At 43.8% G+C, this 25,567-nt stretch overlaps 1 protein-coding gene across 7 annotated transcripts in view; it reads right to left on the bottom strand.

The window, feature by feature from the left end:
• INVS (inversin) overlaps nt 1–25,567 on the bottom strand; it is a 222,671-nt gene that overhangs the window by 24,836 nt on the left and 172,268 nt on the right. For all 7 annotated transcript variants that reach the window (XM_030551589.1, XM_030551587.1, XM_030551588.1 and 4 more), the window contains one exon: nt 2,838–3,148. In XM_030551589.1, the coding sequence (XP_030407449.1) occupies nt 2,838–3,148 (311 nt within the window). The remainder of the gene's footprint in view (nt 1–2,837; nt 3,149–25,567) is intronic.

Here is a 25,567-nt window from a genome sequence, read left to right as displayed (position 1 = left end):
GTTTGACTCTTGTTGCATCTAGTTCTTCGGCATCCCAACCTCTCCAAGCTCATCGTCAGAAACAAGTTCCACACAGACCAGGAAACACCAATACAAAGTGTCACCAGACTCTGCCTGAACAACAAATGTAAAAACTGCAGACATATCTCCACTGCTACAATGATCAACATCCCTCAAAACACACCTTTCAAGATCCAGGATTATTGCACATGCCTATTGCAACATGTGGTGTACTTCATCCAAGGTACTAAATGCCCCAATAGCAACTATGTAGGTGAAATTGGACAATCATTACGCTCTCAAATGAACTCACACAGGAAAAAGATAAAAGACAAAAACACTATCACCTGTGGGTGAACGTTTTTCACTAAATGAAAAGTGTCTATATATCTGATCTGCCAGTCCTCATTCTCAAAGGAAACCTGGACGACACTTTCAAAAGATGAGCCCAGGAGCTTAAACTAATAACTTTGCTAGATACTAAAAATCATGGACACTGGAAGCATGGAAGAGAAAGCCTGGATTTATGGTTTATTACAACAATCTATAAGCCACTAACAAACCCCACCTCTCAGCTCCTTTTTTTCCTCCCCTCCCTTTCTTTCCTCCCGATGATCGGAGTGGTGCTAATGGGCCACATCACGTTGAAATATGTGTTAACTACTTATGCTAAGCAATCTGTTACACATTGTATTTAGCTGTGACACTCTGATTAAGGTTTCCAGACCTGAAGAAGAGCTCTCTGTAAGCTTGAAAGCTCATCTCTCTCAACAAGAGAAGTTGATCCAATAAAAGATATTAACTCTTCCACCTAGTCTCTCTCAAATCCTGGGACCAACACAATTACAACAAACCTTTTATCAACAAATTCCTGTCTTTTTAGAAGCTTATTATCTTTTTGTTTGTGTGTGTGTTTTGCTCAGGGGTTAGGTTTGAGAGCTTAAATAATAGAGTTTGTAACTAAATTTTGGCTATGAAAGATGGAAACCTGATTTTTATGATACCTGCATTTTATGAAAAGTCAACTCTAGAAACATGTCATTGTGAGCAAATCTTGAAATGTGATTTTGGTCAATGTCACAGGAGAGTTTTGGCAAAGGAGGGGTTGGAAAAGGTTGGGGTTGGGAAAGGTTGAAAGTAAAGGGTATTCACACTTCTTTTGCATTTTTTATACTTCTGTTTTTTCTTGTCCCGTTCCTCTTTTTTTCTGCATTTTTCAAGCTTTTTGTCCCTTTCCTTTTCCCTCCCTTACCTTCACCATCCCACATTTCCCTCCTGTCTCTGCCACACATATTCATTCTGCAATGGAAAACCTTATCTCTGGCAAGTCTTGATTTTTTAGTTCTTTATATTTGCAACCTTAGTATTTTAATGTGGTGTTTATGAGAGACGGCATTTACTGTAGATGCCGAGATTTATACTACTATTTGTTTATCATTACCCAATTATATAGCCTTATTATGCAAACATCTGAATAAGAGAGAAATCTTTTGTATGGTTTTGCTATAAGATCAATTAACTATGCTGTCTGGTAGGCCATTTCCCTGCTCCCAATTAAAGGCATTTGGGTGATGATGCCGAAGAAACAGATCCTTCACTCCTTTTTTCTTTCCTCCATGGTAATAGACTTCCAGTTGTCTGAAGAACAGACAGGAGGTGGGGTTAATTTTACATCTGAGAGAACAGCAGGAGTTCTTGGGGTCTGAAATTGCTGGGGAGCAGCAGGCTCTTACAATGCCCTCAATTACACCTGTACAATTCTTCTGTGATGTACCTATGATGCAGATTCAATGCATGAACTAGTGTAACAAACCAAGAGGATATTAAATAGTTTTTCCCACTGGTAGCCCAGTCACTAATTGTGTTTGGATAATATTTTCTTTTTTGGATTGCTAACTATGCACTTGAAATTCAGATCAAACGATCCTAATGTATGTGTACTTTTAGCTCTCCTGCTGGGTAAATCCTTTCTCAGTATGATGGAAGATTATAACCCTTTTAAGAGGAACTAATCTTGCAGTTTCCCTTGAATGATATTTGCACAGGTATTTGGGGGCTAGGGAAAGCTCTGTGTGTGTGTGGAAATGTAGGGGGGACATTAAGGAACATGATGCCTCTCAGCACCTCTTGCACAATGCAGGGGAGGGAATCACAGTGCTTCCTCCTACTGCCCCCAGGATGCAAAGTATCCCAAATGCAGTGGGGCACTGTAGGGGTGCTCTGTCACTGGGAGCAGCCTGCACAGTCCTTCTATGTGCTGGGGACCTTCCTCTTGCACAGTCTGTCTATATATAAAATTTCCCCACTGAAGTTCACCAGAAACCCACAGATATTTCAAATACGTTTTTTCTTAAAGTAAGGCAACACTGCACTTAGTACTAATTGCTTAGGAGGGGAAACACAGCTATTTACATAAAACCATTTACATCCACTTATATATGATAGGAAATAACCGACAAAAAGAATAGAAGATAAAGACAGGTGTTTAAGTGATAACTTTTATCTTTCAACTCTTTATTTGAAACAGAACCCCTGATAAACTAAGAAGCTCCACTACCAACCACTTGTCTTGAAACATTTTGAATATTAAGTCTAAAACACATAATAAATATTTGTAATTGTGACCATGTAAACTGACAGAACTTGCATACTAAAATATGATTCATATCCAAATGAATATATTAGTATCCTGTATGTCTGTCTTCAATGATAAAAAGAACAAAAAGGGAGCACAATATGCTTCCTCCCACGATGGAAACGGTCAGACAGAGCCCATCTATAGAATATCACTGGACATCCACTGCATAGTCAGTCTAGCCAATTCATTGATTACAAACCTTTTTTGTTTTTGTGATCTTCACCCAGTAGTTCTGCAGACAGACATTTTTCCTTTGGTGTCGTTTTGTTTTGAGAGGTTGCAGGTGATCCTCTATTGTTTTTCCCTGCCTGGTTTTGAGAAATGTTACTGTAGAAAAGCCTGTTACTATGTACATCAATTTGTTTACTAGGCAGCTGTGGAGTGCTAGGAGTTCTGTTACTCTTCTCTCTATTTGCAGGATGTGGCTGTACTTGCACCCTATTGAGTACGAGGCTCTGCATTCCCTTCAACAGCTCTGCTTCCTTCCTCTTATTTTCTTCTTCACGTTTCCTATAGTTAGAGTCAATATTATAAATATTAACAAAGACCAAATATTACAGCATGTTTCTGAAAATGATTCCATCATCAGTGGAAACTTGACATAAATCACAATATGAGCTTGATATTCTAGGTTTTTCAAGCTTTTGTTGTCAGCACTGCCCACTAAAGGAACAGGTGCATATGGCGCTGAAACATCTCTGCTTGACAAAATGTAACAATTGACAGTAGCTGAATTAAGGTAAATTAATATAAGTCAGGTTTAAGTCCATCTCACAGAGGTTTGAACCATTTTAATGAAATAGATTTAGCAAACACAACTTAGTTAAACCACTGGAACTTTTTATAAAGTCAAGGTCCCAAAAATAGAAACCACAATCAGAATTAAACCTCCCTTTTTGTTTTAGTTTTATTTAAAAAACCCTTGATGTTTACTTGTTTAAAAGTTCCCTTTGAATCATTTACTAAAAAACCCACTAACATAAACCGGGGCAAGTCTACACATGCCAACAAATATCTGTAATACAAATTAAAATATCTGTATAAAATGCAAAGATAAACTGAAAACAAGTAACACTTAGAAACAGTGCAAATAAATCCATGAAACATTTTACTTTACCTTTTTAACTTTGTGTTAATTGTTAACATTAACATATACAAACTTTCAATAAAAACAATAAATCTTATTCAAAACCTGTATTGTTACCTTTAAAAGACTGATTTCTGTTTGGTCAATCTCTTATTATCTGTATATTTATTTTGTTCAAATTCCCAAAATGGTAACCATATATTATAAAAACTACTTGATTCTGATATAAAGCTGTCTGCTTTTTTTTTCCATTGAAGCAATTTCCCATACTTTAGTTCTTCATGCCACCAATGCTATTATTAGAACTAGTACTTATTCTGCTGTAGTGTCTAGAGGCCCGGGCCAGGATAAGGCCCCATTGTTCTAGGAACTGTACAAAGACATCAGACAACATGATTCCAACTGCAAAATCTAACGTAAAAGAAGGCACCGAGTGCAACAAACAATAGGAAGGAATGGGGGGAGGGGAGACGAACAGTCACATGGTTATGTAGGCTATAAATAAGCCATTGTGCATAGCTTGATTATTCCAATTCTGTTGAAAGGCTTTTTCTCTTTTATTAAATAATTAATTAATTGAATGAGCTATTGCCAGCTGCTGTACAATCTACCCATCATTAGTTGGCCAATTTTTTGTTGCAGCAGAAGTGGCTCTTAAGGAGGAATTTAGAAGTGGAGACGGTCCTATTCAGCTCAGGTTCAGGAGGGCATTCCGCATGTAGGTGGCATCATGGAAGAGAGTGCAGACCATTGTGGGAGAAGCAGCTGGGTGTTTAAGGCTGGCAGAGTGGAGAGGGAAGGGAACACCATGATCAGACAACATTTTTCAAAAATACTTCTAACATTTTGCTTCTCTAACATTTATTGTCTGTCTCATCTATTTAAGTGGGAAGCTCCTTGGGACAGGAACCATCTCTCATACTCGGTGTATGCACAATGACTAACACAATGGGCCCTAATATTGACTGAATGACAGTATGGTGCCAATAGTCCTAAAATAATAAATAGAAGAGTGGAAGGAAAGGTGAGGACAAGAAGCTTGATTTAGAGGCAGTATGAAATGGGGTTCCAGAGTCGAGATTCAAAGAGGGGTTGACAATCAGAGCAACAGAGAAGGAGTAAGATCCTAGTAGCTGTGTTTTGAATTACTCATGAAGAAATGCTTCAAATGAGTCATGTGGATAGTTCAAATCATGTAGCCTTCCTTTGCAAAAATTGATGTATGTTATAAAAATTCAAAATATTGAAAACCAGATATGTGAATTCAAAAGTTGCGTACACTTCTTTTATCCATAAAATAATATATTTGATTTTAAAAATGGAGCCTTTGAAAATAAACATTGAATAGGTATGCAAGATGATTCTGGCCAAGATTAAAAATAAATACAAGTGGAATTGCACAACTCTGTAGGTTTTTCCTCAGAAGTGGAATAAATCCCATAATCTGTGGCAAACATTATCGTGCACTTGTTTTTATAAATAGAAAACTAAACTGTGGTTGATGTCTCACAGAGAAAAGTGGTTGCTGCTTTATTAAAGGATGGAACTCCAATTGCTTTTGCTTCCAGAACAATGATGAAAAGTGAAACAAAACTGCCCAAAGTAGAAGAGAGATGCTTGCTGCACTACTTGGGTAAGAAAGGTTTTTAAGTATATGTTTATGGTAAACAATCTGAAATAGAAACTGAAAATAAAATTTCAGAAGCCATTTGTTACCAAGCCCTTGACTAATTTAATCGCCCCTCCCCTCTGCCACACCTACAAATTCAAAAACAGCTATAGAGAATTCTGAGGTATCCATTTATCTGAATTCAGGTGCTTTGTCATACTTTTGTTATGACAGATCTAGGGCACATTTATCTGAACCTGACAGTAGGATGGACTATGATATAGAAGTGTAAGTGCTCACGCTGACTGAAAACCTCTCAGTCTCTACTGAGAACATATCAGTTGATAGAAGAAACATGAGGATGTGATCAAAAGGATGATAGTTAACGGGGGGCCAGAGACAGAGAGATGTCTCATCTCTAGTTCATCATAACTGGTCTGTTCAAAAGGAGTTCATGTTTGCTGGTAATGTATTTTAAATGATTCTGAGAAGTATGAGGAAAGAAATTGTGACGTTGCGCTCCATATGTTTTACGGAAATATGCTAATGAGTGTAAATATGATGTAACTGGAATTTGCTTTATGCAAAAGGACTCTTGTAAGGTATCATTACAAAGCTTATAATCTACTGAGTGTGTTATCCTATTTGTATGTATGTATCATTCTTGTATCTGAAACTAGAAATATGAAGTATTACTCTGAGGTCCTATTGTAATTATTCAAAGTGTGGGCCATTAATTGTGGCTTAGGATCTTGATGGCTCCCATTGACTAGGACAATTGGTTGTGAATGGGTTTATTTACCTGCAAGCCTTCTTGTGTACCTGACATGGGTAATGAAGAATGAGGTCTTACAGTGACATGTGACCATGTCACATGATACCAGAATCCATCTTAAACCTGGTGCTTTTCCATTTAGAAGGAGGGATGAGGACCCAGAGAGATAAAAGATTCCCGCCTTGTGCCAAAGCTATAAAAGGGGGTGAAACAGAACAAAGGGGGCACCAGTCATGAGAAAACCCCTAGTTACCATCGGAGCTGGAACTAACAAAGACTGTACAAGGGAAAAGGATTGGGCCCAGACTAAGTAGTAGTCTAGTCTGTGAAAAAATCTTATTGGAACATCTCTGAGGATGAGATTTACCTGTATTCAGTTTCCTAAACGTATTAGGCTTAGACTTGCATGTTTTGCTTTATTTTTCTTGGTAACTTACTTTGTTCCGTATGTTATTACTTGTAACCACTTAAATCCTACTTTTTATACTTAATAAAATCACTTTTATTAATTAACCCAGAATAAGAGATTAATATCTGGAGGAGCAAACAGCTGTGCATCTCTCTCTAACAGTGTTATAGAGGGCGGATAATTTATGAGTTTACCCTGTATAAGCTTTATACAGAGTAAAACAGATTTGGGGTTTGGATCCTATTTGGAGCTGGGTGTTTGGGTGCTGGAGACAGGAGTACTTGATGAGCTTAATTTCAGTTAAGTCTGCAGCTCTAGGGGCATGGTTCAGACCCTGAGTCTGTGTTGCAGCAGGCTACAGTGTCTGGCTCAACAAGGCAGGGTTCTGGAGTCCCAAGCCATCGAGAAATGGGCTCAGAGGTAGTTTCAGCACATCAGATGACAATCGCAGGGGGTCTTTGTGACTGAACCCGTCACAGAGATGTTATGATGCATTCATGAAGATAATCTGAGAAAGAAATTATACATGAGATAAGCCACTGAAATCCTTTGTCAGTCTGGTCTGAAATGTTAAGAGAGTTTTGAAATGTTCAAAATGTCAAATACATTGATTGCAACTGCCTAAGGAACCAAGCCACCCCCTCACTCCCAGAACCTTTGCAGTGTCACTGAGAGACTTAAGTGATGGACACAAGCACCTAACTTCTTCCAACATCCTAAATGCCTTTCAATCAGGCTTCAGGCCAAAACATGACATAGAGGCAGCCCTCCTGGGCCTGATGGGTGGACTAATGATAGCCTTGCTCAGGTACCACAATTCCATTTTCAGACTCCTTGAATCTTAGCAACGTTCATCACTCTTGATCATGAAGGGCTGCTTTGCCGCATAAAAGAAACTGACAGGAGTGGCTGAAACAGCACCACTAGATCTACTCATTTCCCCAGACAGCTCACAAGATGCTGTGTTGAGTACATTGCCAACAGGGTTAACACATGAACTCCTGTATGGGTCTGTATTATCCCAATCCTCTTAATCAGACAGAAAATGACACAGAGGTAGCAAAACGCCATGTGCTCTAACTGCGGTATGGCCCTTAGGGTATGTCTACAGTGCAGCTGGGAGTAAGCCTCCCAGCCTGAGAAGACAGATTGGGCTAGCAGGGCTCAAGCTAGTGTGCTAAAAACAGCAGTGTGGGTGTTTTGGCTTGGGCAGCAGCTTGAGCTCTCAAGCCCACTCGATCCCTAGTCTGAGTTTGGGAGACTAACCTGAGTCTCCCAAACAATGCAATATCCACACTGCTACTTTCAGTGTGTTAGCTCAAGTCTGTCTACCTGGGCTGGGAGGCTCACTCCCAGCTGCAGTGTGGACCTCCTTTAGAGACCACAGTGGTAGTTGTCTTAGGGTATGTCTACACTGCAATTAAAACCCCGGGGCTGGCCCGTGCCAGCTGACTTGTGCTTGCAGGGCTCAGGCTAAGGTCTGTTTAATTGCCGTGTAGATGTTCAGGCCTGGGCTGGTTCCTGGGCTCTAGAACCCTGTGAAGTGGGAGGATCCCAGTGCCTGAGCTTCAGCCTCAGCCCAAATGTCTATGCCTCAATGAAACAGCCCCGCAGCCCAAGCACTGCGGGCAGGAGTCAGCTGGCATGAGCCAGCTGTGGGCGTTTATAGCATAGACGTTCCCTTATAGGGAACATCAACACTGCAGAAAAAGGAGTGTTCATTTTTAACTCATGTTAGCTCACCCACATTAGCCAACTTGGGTTAAAACAGCAGTAGAGACACTGCAACTTAGCTTTCAACTCAGGTTAACAGCTCAGGTTCATCCCCAAGTTGCCCTATAGGTTTAACATGAGTTGCTAACCTGATGTAAGAACCAAATTGCTGTGTCTTCAGTGCTATTTTAATCCAAGTTAGACAATACAGATTAGTTTATCCTAATTAAAGAAAAGACAGTTACTCACCTTTGTAACTGTTGTTCTTCGAGATGTGTTGCTCATATCCATTCCAGTCAGGTGTGCGTGCACCGTGTGCATGTTCGTCGGAAGACTTTTTTTACCCTAGCAACACTCGGCGGGTTGGCTGGGCGCCCCCTGGAGAGGCACCGCTATGGCACCGGATATATACCCCAGCTGACCCAGCCACCCTTCAGTTCCTTCTTGCCGGCTATTCCGACAGTGGGGAAGGAGGGTGGGTTTGGAATAGATATGAGCAACACATCTCAAAGAACAACAGTTACAAAGGTGAGTAACCGTCTTTTCTTCTTCAAGTGATTGCTCATATCCATTCCAGACAGGTGATTCCCAAGCCTTACCTAGGCAGAGGGGTCGGAGTGAGATGTGGCAGCGTGCAGAACCGCTGAGCCAAAGGCTGCATCATCTCTAGACTGTTGGACCAGAGCATAGTGCGAAGCAAAGTTGTGGATCGATGACCAGGTTGCTGCGCGACATATCTCCTGGAAAGGCAGTGGGCCAGGAAGGTGCCTGATGAAGCCTGAGCTCTGGTAGAATGCGCCGTGAGATGGCCCGAAGGGACATGAGCCAGGTCATAGCACGTGCGTATGCACGCCGTTACCCAAGAGGTGATCCTCTGGGAGGAGATTAGTAGACCTTTCATCCATTCAGCGACTGCCACGAACAGCTGGGGGGATTTCTGGAAGGGCTTTGTCCGCTCAATATAAAAAGCGAGCACCCTACAGACACCTAAGGAGTGCAGCTGCTGCTCCCATTGAGAAGAGTGAGTCTTCGGAAAGAAGACTGGAAGGAAGATGTCCTGGTTGGTATGGAAAGCCGACACTACCTTAGGGAGGAACGCCAGATGAGGTCGCAACTGTACCTTGTCCTTGTGGAAGACAGTATATGGTGGGTCCACCGTAAGCGCTCGAAGTTCGGAGACCCTTCTGGCCAATGTAATGGCCACCAGGAAGACTGTCTTCCATGACAGGTACAGGAGTGAGCAAGTCGCCAATGGCTCAAAAGGCGGATGCATAAGTCTGCTTAGGATTAAGTTGAGGTCCCAGGTGGGGGCAGTGCGGCGTACTGGGAGGTAGAGGCGCTCCAGGTCCTTAAGAAATCTAGTATCTAAGGGGTGGGAAAACATGGAGTGGCCATTTTCTCCGGGATGGAATGTGGAGATAGCCGCCAAGTGCACCCTCAGAGAAGATATCGCCAGGCCCTTTTGTTTAAGAGACCAGATGTAGTCCAAAACAGCGGGGATCGAGACCTCAGAAGGAGTAACATTCTGCGTTGTACACCAGCAGGAGAAACGTTTCCACTTGGCCAGGTACATTGACCGAGTGGAAGACTTTCTGCTACTTAGGAGAACATGCTGTACCGGAGCGGAACAGCGTAACTCCGATCTGTTCAGCCATACAGGAGCCATGCCGTGAGGTGAGGGGCCTGCAGGTCTGGGTGGCGAAGACTGCCGTGGTCCTGCGTTATGAGGTCTGGGAGGAGTGGTAGGGTAATTGGGCTGGCCATGGACAGGTTGAGCAGTGTGGTGTACCAGTGCTGTCTGGGCCACGCTGGCGCGATCAGGATTAGATGCGCTCTGTCCCTGCAGAGTTTTATTAGGACCTTGTGAACCAGAGGGAATGGTGGGAAAGCATAGAGCAGGTGATGCCCCCACGACATGAGGAATGTGTCCGTGATTGATCCCGGTGGAAAACCCTGGAAGGAGCAGAACGCTTGGCACTTCCTGTTCGTGCGAGAGGCGAACAGGTCTATGATGGGAAAACCCCACCTCTGGAAGATCGAATGAATAACGTCTGGTCTTATCGACCATTTGTGACAGAGGAAGGATCTGCTCAGCTGATCCGCCAGAGTGTTCCGAACCCCTGGGAGAAAGGACGCTATCAGGTCTATTGAGTGGGCTATGCAGAAGTCCCAGAGTCGAATGGCCTCTTGACACAGGGGAGAAGAGCGAGTCCCTCCCTGTTTATTGACATAATACATGGCCGTTGTGTTGTTTGTAAACACTGAGACACAACGGCCGTGAAGATGTTGCTGGAACGCCTGGCACGTGAGGCGGACTGCTCTCAGCTCCCGGACGTTTATGTGGAGCGTCAGCTCCTGTGATGCCCAAAGGCCCTGGGTACGAAGGTGACCGAGGTGAGCCCCCCAACCGAGAGATGACGCATCTGTCGTTAGGGACAGCAAGGCTGTGGTGGATGGAACGGTAGCTCTGCACACACCAGGGAAGGAGTCAGCCACCAGTCAAGGGAATGTAAGGTGCTCAGGGGAACGGTCACCAGAATGTCTATTGGATCCCTGCCCGGGCGGTAGACCGAGTTGAGCCACATTTGAAGGGGCCGGAGGCGGAGCCTGGCATATTTGGTCACATAAGTGCAGGCGGGCACGTGGCCTAGTAGGCCGAGACACGTGCGGGCCGAGGTGGTTGGGGAGTTCTGCAGACCTCGAATGATCGCCGTGATCGTCTGGAAACGTGGCTGAGGTAGGTAGGCCCTGGCTTGAGTGGAGTCCAGGGTTGCCCCTATGAAGTCCAGCCTTTGTGTGGGAACCAGTGTGGACTTTTCCGCATTGAGGAGCAGCCCCAACCGGGAGAATAGGTCCGTGATTATGTCCATGTGCTGTCTGACCTGAGTCCGGGAGGTTCCCTTGACGAGCCAGTCGTCCAGGTACGGGAATACATGTATCTGCCACCGGCGGAGGTGGGCGGCGACGACGGCCATACACTTCGTAAACACCCTTGGGGCTGTAGAGAGGCCGAAGGGGAGGACCGTGAATTGGAAGTGCCGGTGACTGGCTACAAAGCGAAGATACCTCCTGTGTGGAGGGAAGATGACGATATGGAAGTACGCGTCCTTCATATCGAGGGTGACATACCAGTCTCCAGGATCCAAGGACGGGATAATAATCCCCAGGTAGACCACGCGGAACTTCAACTTGACCATAAACTTGTTGAGGCCTCGCAGGTCTAGGATGGGCCTGAGACCTCCCTTGGACTTGGGGATCAGAAAGTAGCGGGAGTAAAACCCTTTTCCCTTCTCGTCTGGTGGTACCTCCTCTATTGCTCCTGCAGCAAGGAGAGACTGCACCTCTTGTAAGAGCACTTGCTTGTGACAGGGGTTCCTGAAGAGGGACTGGGTTGGGGGGTGTGAAGGCAGGGCTGAAACAAATTGGAGGTGGTATCCTTGTTTCACCGTCCGTAGGACCCAGATGTCTGAGGTCAATTGGGACCACGCCGGGAGGAAGTAGGAGAGGCGGCTGGAGAAGGGAAGAGAAGGATCCTGTCCTGAAACTGGTACGCCGTCCTTGTGCGTACCTTCAAAAGGTAGACTTAGGCCTCAGACGTGCTTTTGGGGGGCTGTGGTTTTGACCTCCTTGGGGTCCGGACTGGCATCTACTGCCACCCCGCCCGTGCCTTCTGTTGAAGTCTTGTCTGTGCCGGGGCACAAAGTACGGCCGGTGGGTCTGGGGCCGGAAGGGTCTGCGTTGGGTCACAGGCGTATGCGTGCCCAACGAACGCATGATGACCCTGTTGTCCTTTAAACTCTGCAACCTGGGGTCAGTCTTTTCAGAGAACAGACCCTTGCCATCAAAGGGTAAGTCCTGGATGGTGTACTGGAGCTCGGGTGGCAGGTTGGAGACCTGTAGCCATGAGATACGCCTCATGGTGATACCTGAGGCCAGAGTTCTGGCTGCCGAGTCGGCCGCATCGAGAGAAGCCTGGAGGGAGGTTCTAGCCACCTTCTTCCCTTCTTCAAGGAATGAGGCAAATTCCTGGCGAGAGTCCGGGGGTAGAAGTTCTGTGAATCTACCCACCTCCGCCCAGGTGTTGTAGTTATAATGGCTCAGGAGAGCCTGCTGGTGGCCACTCAGAGCTGAAGGGCACCTGCCGAATATACCTTGCGGCCCAGTAGGTCCATCCGCCTAGCCTCCTTTGATATGGGGGCTGGCGCCTGTTGGCTGTGGCGTTTCCTCTCGTTGACCGACTGGACAACTAATGAGGAGGGAGGAGGATGGACATATAGGTATTCGTACCCCCGAGAGGGTACCATGTATTTCCTCTCAACTCCCTTTGCCGTAGGGTGAATGGAGGCTGGGGACTGCCATAAGGTGTCAGCAGTGGCCTGGATGGTCTTGATGAAAGGCAAAGCCACCCTAGTGGGGGTATCTGCCGACAGGATACTGACAACTAGGTCCTCGACCTCTGGGACTTCCTCTATGGGAAGACTGATGTTGAGCGCTACCCTCCTAAGGAGGTCCTGATGGGCTCTGAGGTCTATCGGCGGGGGCCCTGATGATGAGGTCCCTGCCACCCCCTCGTCTGGGGAGGAAGAGGATGATACACCGGGGATGAGGGGGTCCTGAATGGCCTCTTGCTCATGGGTCGGTTCCTGCTCCAGCGGTACCGGGGAACCTGGTAGATGGGTTATCTGCTCCTCTGTCCCAGCTGGAGGGGGACGGCTAATGATGGCCTCTGGAGCTCGATGCTCTAAGGAAGCGGAGCGAGTCTGGAGCAATGGTGCACCTTGGGCCTGATGGTACGCCCAGGGTGTCCAAAAGGACCACTGGTGAGGTCCTGGGTCCTGAGACTGGACCTCCTGTAAGACCCCGGTAGGCACCTCCATATCTTGCTCCTGGTCATAATAACTGTCTGCGTGAGAGGACACTGACGTCTGCCTGGATGGCCATGGAGGAGCAGAGAAACCTTGGGCTGAGGTTCCGACAGACCTCGCTCCCTTCTTTAATGGGGACCAGTGCCGGTATTCGTAGCGGTACCGGGATCGAGATCGGGACCTGCGACCATACCGGTGCCAGGAGGTCGACCGAGATCTTGAGTCCCTTCGGTGTGAACGGCTCCGAGAGGTACGGTGCCTGGATTGGCGCCGAGAACTGGAGTGGTGCCGCGAATAGTGAGGTGGAGAGCGGGAGTCCGACTGGTGCCATGAGTCTGACTGGTGCCGTGTAGGAGAACGGTGCCGGGACTGCGAGCGGCGTCGAGAGCGGGAGTGTCGTCTTGACCTGGAGCATCTGCGGGACCGTGATCTTGAGCAATGCCGGTCCGCTGTGCTGACAGATGGTGGTCTAGTCAGGGTTGGCTTGCCCCGAGATTGGATTACCCGCACCGGCGGTGCCGGGGGTAGAGGCAGTGCCGAGTCCATTAAGGCAATTAAATCTCTCGCCGCCGAAAACGCCTCTGGTGTGGATGGCATGGTGAACTCTACCACGGCATGCGCCGGGGAACTATCAGGCGCCGGACTCGATGGCCCTTGTGGGACCGGAATCAATGGTGCCGATTTAGTCGGTGCCGCGGCGGGTATCAGCGCCGGGCAGTCCGATCTGGGAGCACTCTCTGGCTGCGGCGTGGGCGGTGCCAAAGCAGCAGGAGTCTTGGCCTTCTTCGACCTCGGGGAGAGGGAGCGACATGGAGTCGACTTAGGTGCCGGTGGCGGCCAGTGCCGAGAGTCTTTAGGAGTACCAGTGCAATCCAGTGCTGTAGCGGTGCCTCTGCTCACCGACTGACCGGTGCTCGGTGCCGAAGGTAGCGGTGTCAAGGCTGCCTCCATGAGGAGCTGTTTCAGTCTGATGTCCTGCTCCTTTTTAGTTCGCGGCTTGAAAGCCTTGCAAATAGGGTACTTAGCTGTTAAGTGCGATTCCCAGAGGCACTTCAAACAGGAGTCGTGTGGGTCTCCTGTTGGCATCGGCCTGTGACAGGCTGAGCACGGTTTGAAGCCCGGTGAGCCAGGCATGAGCTCCGGCACTGGGTGTGGGGAAGGGGCTACTCCCCGAACCTCGCTAAGTAGTACTAAACTAACTATACTATTAATATAAGAACTTACAACTAAATCTATAAGAATAATAACTATGTATATGATAACAACGAGAAACTACGAGTAGCTAGGGAAGGTGGAGGTCAGCTAAGCTGCACTCCACTGTTCCAACAACTGACACGGGCGGTAAGAAGGAACTGAAGGGTGGCCGGGTCAGCTGGGGTATATATCCGGTGCCATAGTGGCGCCACTCCGGGGGCACCCAGCCGACTCGTCGAGTGTTGCTAGGGTAAAAAAAGTCTTCCGAAGAACGTGCATGCAGCGCGTGCACACCTGACTGGAAAGGATATGAGCAATCACTCGAAGAAGAACATAACTTTTTTTTTTTTTTTTTTTTCCAGAATAGACATAGCCTTGATGAAATGACAGATAGCTGGGCAGGCATTAGCTAAGGAAGCTGCTGTTAAGGACCAGAATGTATGTAGTTTGGTCTAGTAGTAAGAGCAGGAGTCAGGTCTAGTGAGCAGAGAAGGCGTACAGGTTGGGGAACGAAGTGAAGGGTCAGCACCAGAGTCAGCTGCCAATTACCAGAGCCAGGGATCAAGCCAGAGTTAGAGCCAGGAATCAAAACTGAGGGTCAGAGCCAAGCTCAGATACCAAATGCTAGAGCCAAGGATCAAGCCAGTGTCAGAGTCAGAAGTTGGAAGCTGGGGTCAGAGACAGGACTGGTAACTGATGATTGAAGGCAAAGTGTAAGGGCAAGAACTGGAGGAGAGGCAAGGATCAAGCAGGAGCGAGGGCAGGGTGAGGCAGGAGGCAGGCAGAAGCAGGATCCAGTGCAGCCACAACAGAAAAACACCTTGTTGCTCAAACTTCCTGTGCCTCTGGATTAAATAGTGTGGATGGACCAATTGCTGGAGCTGGGTGATTCTCCAATTTGGGGTACGGTGATCCCTTGGCTGAAGCTACAGTGCTACTAGCTTCTCTACCCACCAGTTTCAGCACTCATTGGGTACAGAAATCCTTAGTGATTTATTGAGTTGGTGTATGTGGTTCAATCCTGAGGAGGCAATTATCCAATTAAGGATAAATCATAATGCCCTGGGAGCACAAGTGGGCTGCCACTACTGAGAGGACCTCGGAGAATACTCAGAGGGCTGATGAGAGGCCAAAAAGGAGAATTCTATACTGGTAGTGGTCTTGGCCTAGTGTGAATCTGAGGTATTATCTGTGACTCAGTATGATCGAAATGTGGAAGTAAGCATCTTGAAGGCTGAGGGCCAAGAACCAGTCTCCCTTTTCCAACGATGGGATAATCTTCACCAATGTGACCACCCTGAACTTCTAAGACTTAACCAATTGGTTGAGCGCTCTGAGGTCTAGTACAGGTCTCCAACCTTCCTTTTTCTTGGGTATCAGGAAGTAGTTAGAGTAAAAGCCTTTGCTTCTTAGATGTATGGGCACTGTTTCTATGGCTTGCACATTGAGGAGATCGTCTATTTTTTGTTGTAGCAGGCTCTTATGAGAAGGGTCCCCGAGTTCACAACGTCCACGATAACTGAATTGTCAGACAGGTGGGAGATGAGAAATTCTATGTCTTTTGCTGGCACATAATGCTTTTGTTGGCTTGCTTGCATGTTGGCGGGACTGACGCAGGGGCCTGCCATATGAGTTTGGCAGGTCAAAGAGGGCCTCGTTAATAAGGAGGGCTACTGTGGATGAGACAGAGGAATGTAGAATGTCCACTAGTTTGTGGAGTGACTCGGTCACTTCCTATGGTGGTATCTGCCACCCGCTGGGCCAACTCCTGAAATAGCTTAAAATCATCTGCCAACGATGAGAGGGGGCATGATTGACTTTTCTGGTGGTGATGATGAGAAATTAAATCAAGGAGGAAGCTGCCTCCCAGACTAATTGTTCAGGCTGCTCAGATGCCCTCAATATAGCAGCCAAAGGAGGATGTGTCTTGGCTCGATAGACCATGCTACAGCCATGGGAGACACAACGTCTGCATGCCTGCTAATGGTCCCAGTAGGGCCATTGAGACGGTGCGAAGGGAGCCGGTGGTTGGTACCGTAGCTGCCCATGCTAAGGAGGCTGGGGATCAGAGCGACTGTACAATTGAGGTCTGGAATTAGCCACCCGTAGGGTGGATCGGAAGAGCGGCGGGAGACCACATCTTCTTGATCACTATCTGACTCAGCGAATGAAAAAGTGGGTACGTGGCATGATGTTACCAGTGAGCGTGGAGCTTCAGATGGACTCAGTACCAGGCCCCAGTATTAAGTAGAGGCAAATCAAGTGTGTCAGACACCAAAACGTCTGTTGTGTACTGGAAATCTGGTGGTGCCAAAGGCATTGGTACCGGTGTGGTGGTTGTTGGCGCCAAGATGTCTGCATCGAAGGAGTTGATATGTACCTAATAGTTAAATCCACCGGTGCCTGGCAAGCACCAGGGTGGATTTTCTGGACTTTTCATGCCCAGTCGATTCCTTGTCTGTGCCCACTGGGTCCCTAGACAGCCCAACATGCTCTGTTGGGGCAGTGCCGTGCAAGCCCTGAGTACCTGACTTAGACAGCTTCGGTGCTACTAGTACTGATGACACAGAGCAAGCCAGAGATCGTTTTTAGCTTGGTTGGGGCTCACTGTGGGTCTTAAAGGTCTTGCAAGAGTGGCTCATAGGTCTTTTCTTGAGCTCACCTTCCTTAGAAATAGAGGGTTGCTGTGAGGCTTCCTGCTCTCTGGGGTGTTGGCATGGCTCAGAGGGTGGTTGAAGGGCCATCTCCATTAGGAAAAGCTTGAGTCTCAGTTCTCTATCCTTTCCGGATTTGGGTTTCAGCTGTTGGCACAAACCACACTTTTGTATGTCGAGGAGAGGCATGTGTCTCCAGATGAGCGGGGAGTGTGAAGAAAAATGAAGTAAAAAATAAAGTGGGTTTTTTTTGGCTTTGGTAATAAAGGTCAAAGGAGTAAAGAAAAGAAAGGTAAGTTCCAAAAAGGTAGCTAAAATTAACAATTCTGAAAAAGTTAACAATCTGCTAATGGACAGCTAAAGCTCCATCTCCAGCCGAGGTGGCTGAGAAGGAACTGAATAGGGTTCGCCTGCTTAGGGTTCCTTGGCCTTGTAGCAGAGCACGAGTGGGGGTGAGGGAGACAATGCATGCGCAGGCCAAATGGACACTGCTAAACCAACAGTGGAGCAACGATAGGGACATTACTTGAAGAAGAACATGGGACACACTGATCTGACTGTCTCATCATCCCAGTTTTAAGCCTCAGTGGCTGAGAAGAAAACCAAAACAATGGAAGTCTCAGAATTAATACTGTTTTTCGTCTTGTCCACAATATAAGCTGGAGTTTATTAGTTATGGGGCCTCTTTTGTTTTAGGGTCTTTCCACGCTTGAGGTGGTACTTCCTCTGTAAATGGAGTTTTAACAATGGATATTCTCAGATATCTATGCTCTTTCCCTTGGCTAATAACAGTACAGCAGATTGTGTAAGTGGTTTGGGATATGGTTGCTGGATCAGTGTGAAAAAAACTGCCGACAGCTGATTTCGTCTTTGGGCTTCCTGATACTTTTCGCTGCATAACACAGCCTAAAAAATAATTCTGATATAAAATTTCTGTACTTCCTTCTCATTAATTGATGTTGCAGGGTGCCTCATCTACTTGGTTTCCTTACTACATACTTTCATACTTGCTAATTTCACTTGCCACAGAACATAAAAGAGATACTAACATATCTAATCTTCTCATTACCTCTTATTCCTTTGTCTTGTTCAAGACTACCATAATCTACAGATTCATTGTTAGAACCCTTTTCTTAATTAACTTATGTTCTACAACTCTGAACTTTTATCAGATTTTTCTCCTTTTCAAGAATTAAGTTTTTTATTCTGGAATTACAAAGCCATAGGTCTCATTGGGATCAGTTCATTTGCTTCTAACACTTCTTGCTTCTTCTGGTTTTGTTATCTGCATCTGGCTGTCTGAGGACTCAAGCAGACATCACTGAATTGGTTCATATTTTGAATAATTCCTTTGTAATCTTATGAGTTAAAGACTTATTTTTTAAAATGAAAACTTAGATTCTAGAGCACAAGATGACAGACTCTAGAAAAAATACTCAGTTTGCTTAGTTGCCAGGAACCAGCCCCACGTGATCTCAAAAAAGTCTCTGGAGGTGATGCTAATAAGTTCACTAGTTCTCAATTGATTTGCAAAAATAATAAACAAATAAACAAATAAATCACAAGACTAAACAAAAGCCCCCAAATAGAAGGTATTTATGGTACAGCAGGGGTTGGCAACCTTTCAGAAGTGGTGTGCCGAGCTTTCATTTATTCACTCTGATTTAAGGTTTCGCGTGCCAGTAATACATTTTAATGTTTTTAGAAGGTCTCTTTCTATAAGACTATAATATATAACTAAACTATTGTTGTATGTAAAGTAAATAAGATTTTTAAAATGTTTAAGAAGCTTCACTTAAAATTAAATTAAAATGCAGAGTCCCCCTGACCAGTGGCCAGGACCAGGGCAGTGTGAGTGCCACTGAAAATCAGCTTGTGTGCCACCTTCGGCACCTGTGCCATAGGTTGCCTATCCCTGTGGTACAGTATATCCAGTCCAGACCATGGCAATTAACATATGTGATCAGAGCAAATGCAGCACAGCAGGATTTTTTAACTTTGCCACATACACTCCATTTGTTACCACCCCAGTGACAATGGCAGTGCTAGGTCTCAAAATCCAGTGGTCAAGACCAGTCCTTCTCCTATCAACCACCTAACCATCTATGCAGTTTTGTACATGATATAAAATATCTTTGTTTAACCAACATGAAATAGGTTTATAGAAATGGTATGAGTATGGATGGAACCAATTTGTATATGTACAGATGTTATTAGCAGTTATAAATTTATTCAGCACATAGCACATTTTAAATGCTATCCACAATATCTATCTTCACTTCTTGCAACAGTGAATTATACACTGTAAATTGCCTGTACTCTGAATAAAACACTTCTTGTCCATTTTATCTTAACCATCGTCTACTCTTATCATTCGCAGGTGAAGTATCCAATTTTTTAAAAACAAACTAACTCAGAACAGTACAACTAGCTGAATGATTTATCTATAACTAAAAAAAAATCAATTAAAATTTTGGGAAGTGTTAAATACAGAAGTTGAAGTCTTTTTTTTTCTTTTAACCTAAGAAACAGTTCACCACCATTCAAGATTCCCATATGCTGTCTACATTTATCCAGAGAGTAGATTTATCAGATCAGGAGGGATATTAGCTGGCTGTGTGTAGCTAGGAGTAAAACACTGGCCAAGCTTAACTGTAGAATGCACAGATGGATACACAGAATGGTGACAACATAATGTCCCCTCCAGTTTATGACAGATCATAAAATTGCAATCAAATAAAATTTGTTATATGTGACAACTTGATATGTCTATATGCTCAAACTGTATTTCAATTCAATTTAAATATTTAAATAAATACCCCCACCCCACTTGGTATAGAGACTTTGTTTTTACTATTTTCAATGAATCAGAAAGAGTATAATAAACTTTATAATGTACATTAAACACACACACAGAGGAGAGTAACAGAAACACCCACAGATCATAATGAAGTTATGCTTTAGAAAATTTTGTAGATAAAAGTATCACATATTTTTCAAAAACCAGGGTTCATCACAAGTAGGAAAATAAATTCCTTTGGTCAAATCAGATCTAAATCACACAGAAAGTAGCACAGTATTCCATGTTAAAAAGGAAGCTATTAGATAATTTCATCAGAGACAGCTGCTCTATGTATGGCTCTTCCACTGAGTTCAGGGGAGTTCCATATGAAGGGAGGCTGCAAACTATACCCTGTGACAAGTCATCCCTGAGCCTGAACTGGTGAGACATCCAAGGTAATTACCTGAAAATCCTATGACAGGCCCATGCCAATCAATCAGGGACCAGCCAATCCACAAGCAAGGGACTAATCAAGTGACCCGAAGGCAGGTTATATAGGCTCCTAATGAAAGCAGCCACTCCAGCCTGTTCACTGTTGCTACCTCGTTGGGAGGATTCACAGATGACTGGAAGTTCTGACAGACTCCCCCAGCCTGTGCCCGCTCATGCTCCTGACCCTGCCCCAGCCAGCTCCCCTCCCATCTTGACATACCCCAGGAGTGAAATCCTGGTCCCACTGAAGTTAGTGGGAATTTTGTCACGGGTTTTTATGGGGCCAGGATTTCATCCTTGGAATTTAGATTATCTGACCATTATTATTATTATTGGTCCTTATTGGCCATAAATGATCAATACAACAGGGAGATCAAATTCTGCTCAAAGAAGGCATATTACCCAATTGCAAGGAGCAACACAATTAATGTATACACAATAAAGCAGATGACAGCTGTTATCATCTATAATATGGAGATAAGATAGATTACAAGCCTCAGTAATGCATTCTCCATATTAATTCAGGTGACCTTTCTGCAGAAGTAACAGCACACAAGTCATGCAGCAATATAAGAGCTAATGTTTTCATTCCAGACTTCCTCAGAGAAGTCTTCCAACTTTGGCAGCAGACACATTCAACAGAGAATAAAGTGAAATAGTTTCCAGACACGGACAGGAAGTTTCAGGAGACACTATCTCCACTCTGCATGTCTGATGCAGTTCTGAAAATGGTTCTCTTAAGCTCCTGTTAAGATGTGAGGAACCCCATTACAAACATTCCACTAGGGTTAAACATGCAACAAAAATGATAAAAGGTCTAGGAAACATGACCTATGATGGAAGGTTGAAAAACGTGGGTTTGTTTAGTCTGGAGAAGAGAAGACTGAGAGGAGACATGATAACTGTTTTCAAGTACATAAAAGGTTGTTACAAGGAGGAGGAGAAAGAATTGTTCTTCCTAACCTCCAAGGATAGGACAAGAAGCAATTGCCTTACATTGCGTCAGGAATGGCCTAGATAATACTTAGTCCTGCCATGAGTGCAGGGGACTGGACTAGATGGCCTCTTGAAGTCCCTTCCAGCCCTATGATTCTATGTTGAAAAAGCTTCTGTGAAAACTTTTTGCTGATAATTTCAGAGCCACTTTCGGCTGTACAATTTCCATTACAATTAATGAAAATAAGGCATCCAAATCACCTGAATTTAAAAATCTCAGCTTTTGTGTTTCTGTTGCTGACAACACTTCTGGTCTATTAGAGACTGGGGGATGCTCTGTAGCATTGCTATTTTATTTGTTTTTGGTTGTGTTTGGTTACTGGAAGTTGTATGTGAATTGAGGTATGTATGTGGAAGGGATCGAAGTGTGGAATAGTTTTGAAATGCATTTTCCTTTCAGGATTTATTTGTTGCAGAGAAATGAAAGGGAAATATATGAATGTTTTGTGGAAATGCCGTGAGATAGAAATCACATCTTCATGTATGTTTTGTGACAAAGTTCCTCCTCTACTTGGTGGGTCCTGGGCTTATTGGTGGATTTGCTCACATCAGTGATCTTCCCCTCTGGTGGAACCCAGAGTCTGGGTCAACTCCTCCTGTGTCTGATCAGGAGTTGGGAGGTTTGGGGGGAACCCGGGCCCACCCTCTACTCTGGATTCCAACCCAGGGCCCTGTGGATTGCAGCTGTCTATAGTGCCTCCTGTAACAGCTGCATGACAGCTACAACTCCCTGGGCTACTTCCCCATGGCCTCCTCCAAACATCTTCTTTATCCTCACCACAGGACCTTCCTCCTGGTGTCTGATAATGCTTGTACTCCTCAATCCTCCAGCACTATTCTCTCTCACTCTCAGCTCCTTGCGCCTCTTGCTCCCAACTCCTCACACGTGACTCTCACTGACTAACTGGGAGGCTTTTAACTAGTTCCAGCAAGCCCTTGATTGGCTTCAGGTGGCCCAATCAATGCAGGTATCTCCATTGCCTTCTAGAAAGATCTTAATTGGCCCCAGGTGTCTTGATTAACCTGGAGCAACTGCCATTTGGTTACCATTGTACTAGGGATTTGGTTAGCCTGGGGCTAACATACCTATTCCTTACTACTTTACTGTAGCCATCTGGCCTTGCCCCATCACAGTTTGTACTATGTCTAGCAAAATGGGGCCCTGGTCCTAATCAGGGCCTTGTAGTCTGATTTCGGGTGTACTGATAATATTAATTTGGATAATATGGGAATGTAATTTATTTATTTAATTTTATTTGATTTTAGTAATATTAATTATTATTATAATCAGTATTTATTAGTATGGGTTTTAGGCTCGCCTATCTATTTGATTAGAAGAGAAAAGTTCTTGTCCTGAATCAGGCTCCACAGAATTTATAAAGGACCCTCAGAGGTATGACAGGAAGCTCACACTGAGACAGATATAGCCTTAAAGACTTTCTATTAAAATGAATAATAGTAAGTAAATGGTAAAATACCCAGAGTTACAAAGTTACAATTGCATTACTGCTTTTCAAAAGATACATATGATAATATAGTATTATATGCAACAAAGCTTTGGTTAATATACTCACACCCTTCCTTGATAATCTGGTGGTAAGAGACACAGGAACAGCCTTGCAGTTCAGGTTTCTCAATTCTTGAGTGAGAGATGCAGTGCTTAGAATACGCTAAGAGCTAGCAAAGCTGACTAGGGTTTACTTGACTAACAAACTTAAATCAAACCCTAATAAACGAACTAAGATTAAAACTTAGTGAAACCAAGCTTAGCCTAGTTCCTTTGAAACTTAAAGTTTAAGAAGAATAAGCACAGCCTACGAATAGTAGCAGTCATGGTAAATAAACAGAATAGATAGAGTGGAGGAAGTAAGTGAGACTAGAGTAAAGTGAGAATGGAGATGGAGTAAAGTGAGAACTGAACACTCTACTGTGGTGAGTCACGTCTTTTTATAAGGCAAATGCAGGACATCCTTCCTCTTATGCCCAAATTTCATTCCTGACCCACAGAAATGTTAGGGTACACTTACCCCATTAGGCTAATATGTATGTGCGTACTGATGACAGGTATGTACACACATCAGTCTCTTGTGGTGTACTTGTTAAATCTGTGAGTACAACACTGAAACCCCCCCTATACCTTCTCCATTGGTCTAAATAAAAGGTCATGGACATAGGCGGGAGTACTCATCTATTTAGGTAACAAGATATATGTCAACTTTGCTTTCTGAGTAAAAGGTCTTAATATAGATATGCTAACTTTGCCTTAGCTTAACATACAGGATATGGCCTGTAGGTCTCTTGCATTACAGCCAAACTTACTTTACTATAAATTTATAAACCTATTGCAATAAACCAAATACTTAAACTATAAGAAAATATAGATATATATGCAGGCAAGCAGATTAGTCCTATAGGCTACAGCCTCTAGGCACTGCTGTAATAAATAATAAATCTCTGTACAACCAGATATTATAATTGAGAAGATTCTTCTGTGGGGTGTTTATAATAAAAGAGTTTTTAAATATCTCTTCTGTGAGTGCTGAAGTAGCAGAATTGAGTAACTTAATTAAGCTCCGTCCACCAAATAGAATATGAAGTATCTGAATGCTAGTTTCTTTTAGCTAGGTAAGTGGCAATATTTTAATACTGAGACAAATGGAAAACATATACATCTTTATGTAAGCGGCAACATTAGCACGAGTGGATTAGGACTCAATTTGTCCCTCTTGAATATTGCGGAACTTCAGACTACAAAGTTCTATAAACTATATTTTAGTTGCTTGATAGAACAAGCAGCTAAATTATTTTGATTAAATTCACCTGTTCACTGAAAAGTTATAGTCTTATTATATAATCTCATCACAATGCTAGCACTAAGTCAATTATATAAGGTAGAAGGCCACTCATATTCATCATGTTTTATGTATAATTACTTGAATTATATAAATTATTTAGTCTACATGCTTTCTAATCCAATGTCAGTTTTAAAGCACTTGTCTAGTTAAAAAAAAACAAAAAAAACCTTTGCACAGTATATGAAACCTACTACTTTTGCCTTTCTTGTCTGTAAAATCCTTACAAAATTCCACTAGTTGGTGAAGTACAACCTGCTTTTTCTAAAACAAAATTAGCTAAGGCAAACTTAGCTATCGATAATCAAACTGTCGTCTTCTAAATATCTCCCATTTATTTTCCTCATCTAATTAGTAACATCTTCCCCAAGCTGATGTCAGACAACTAGAGTATAAGTTCCATTCATGCCTCTGTGAAAATGTTTTCGACACCTTTCTCTCTTCACTGTAAGAATATTGGTTAAATGTCTACTGATGTTTAATTAACAACTTTGTACTCTGCAATATTTTGTCTAGTTCCTGGATTTTACTTAAAGCGTGTAACTTTAAGTTAGAATTATTGGGGGTGGGGATCATATTTAAAGCAATCTGTAAAGAAATCTTACTTTTCACTTGGTGCAGTTTTGTGAGTTTCACAGTGATGGGTGATCACAGATTATGAGAAAGTAGTGAAATTCTGCTTGTTTTCATTTTAGGGCAGGTTGTAAAGCTTCATAAAATAGACACAAAGTTAATTTCATACCCACTCAATGTTTATTTTCAAACACTTAAACCATATTCTCTTTAAATACCAGTAAGACACTCCATATTAAAAAAATAAATCACATATTCGTATTGCAAAATTCAACACTTATAACATAGCAGTTGAATTGTGGATTGAAAGCCTGTGGAAGTGGGATGTGGAACAAGCTACTGGAGGAAGTCAGAGAGAACCCTAGAAGAAACACCTATTTGTTAAAGCTTTCCCAGCATAACTGAAGTCAAGAAGAAAAAACAAATGAGTAAAGCTTCTTAGTATCTGGGAAAGGTAAAAGACAAAATCCCCTATGAAGACATCCACTAGGAACAACTACCATACATAGATGTAAAACAGCGACTACAGTAATGTGTGATATAGAAACATCCTATACAGATTAGGCAGGATGTGGATGTCAGATAAACTGCAGATGTTTGGAGGGAACACGAGCATTGTTTATCTGATCCGTTTCTGTTCTCTTTTAATTTACCTTGTTACTTGGCTATTAGAATACTTCATTTAGCCTTGCACTTCTGCTATAAATTGATATTTACTGTGGCTTTAACAATCTAAGATTAAAAATTAGGAGATGGCAAAAGTCATTTTATGTCTGCCCTTGACAGGAAGATCATTTAAAAAGTTTCATTTGCTGCTCTGTAACTGGTGAATTCATTTTATCCATGTGAAAATCTTTTTAAGTTCCATATTTAATAGTTTTTCTCCTTCTACCATCCTGTATTTCCTTCACTTCTTGCTCCGCTGCTC

This window comes from Gopherus evgoodei, chromosome 2 (genome assembly GCF_007399415.2).
Source record: "Gopherus evgoodei ecotype Sinaloan lineage chromosome 2, rGopEvg1_v1.p, whole genome shotgun sequence".
NCBI lineage: Eukaryota > Metazoa > Chordata > Testudines > Testudinidae > Gopherus > Gopherus evgoodei.
The sequence above is the reverse complement of the archived record's forward strand: the minus strand, read 5'-3'. Positions and strand labels throughout refer to the sequence as shown.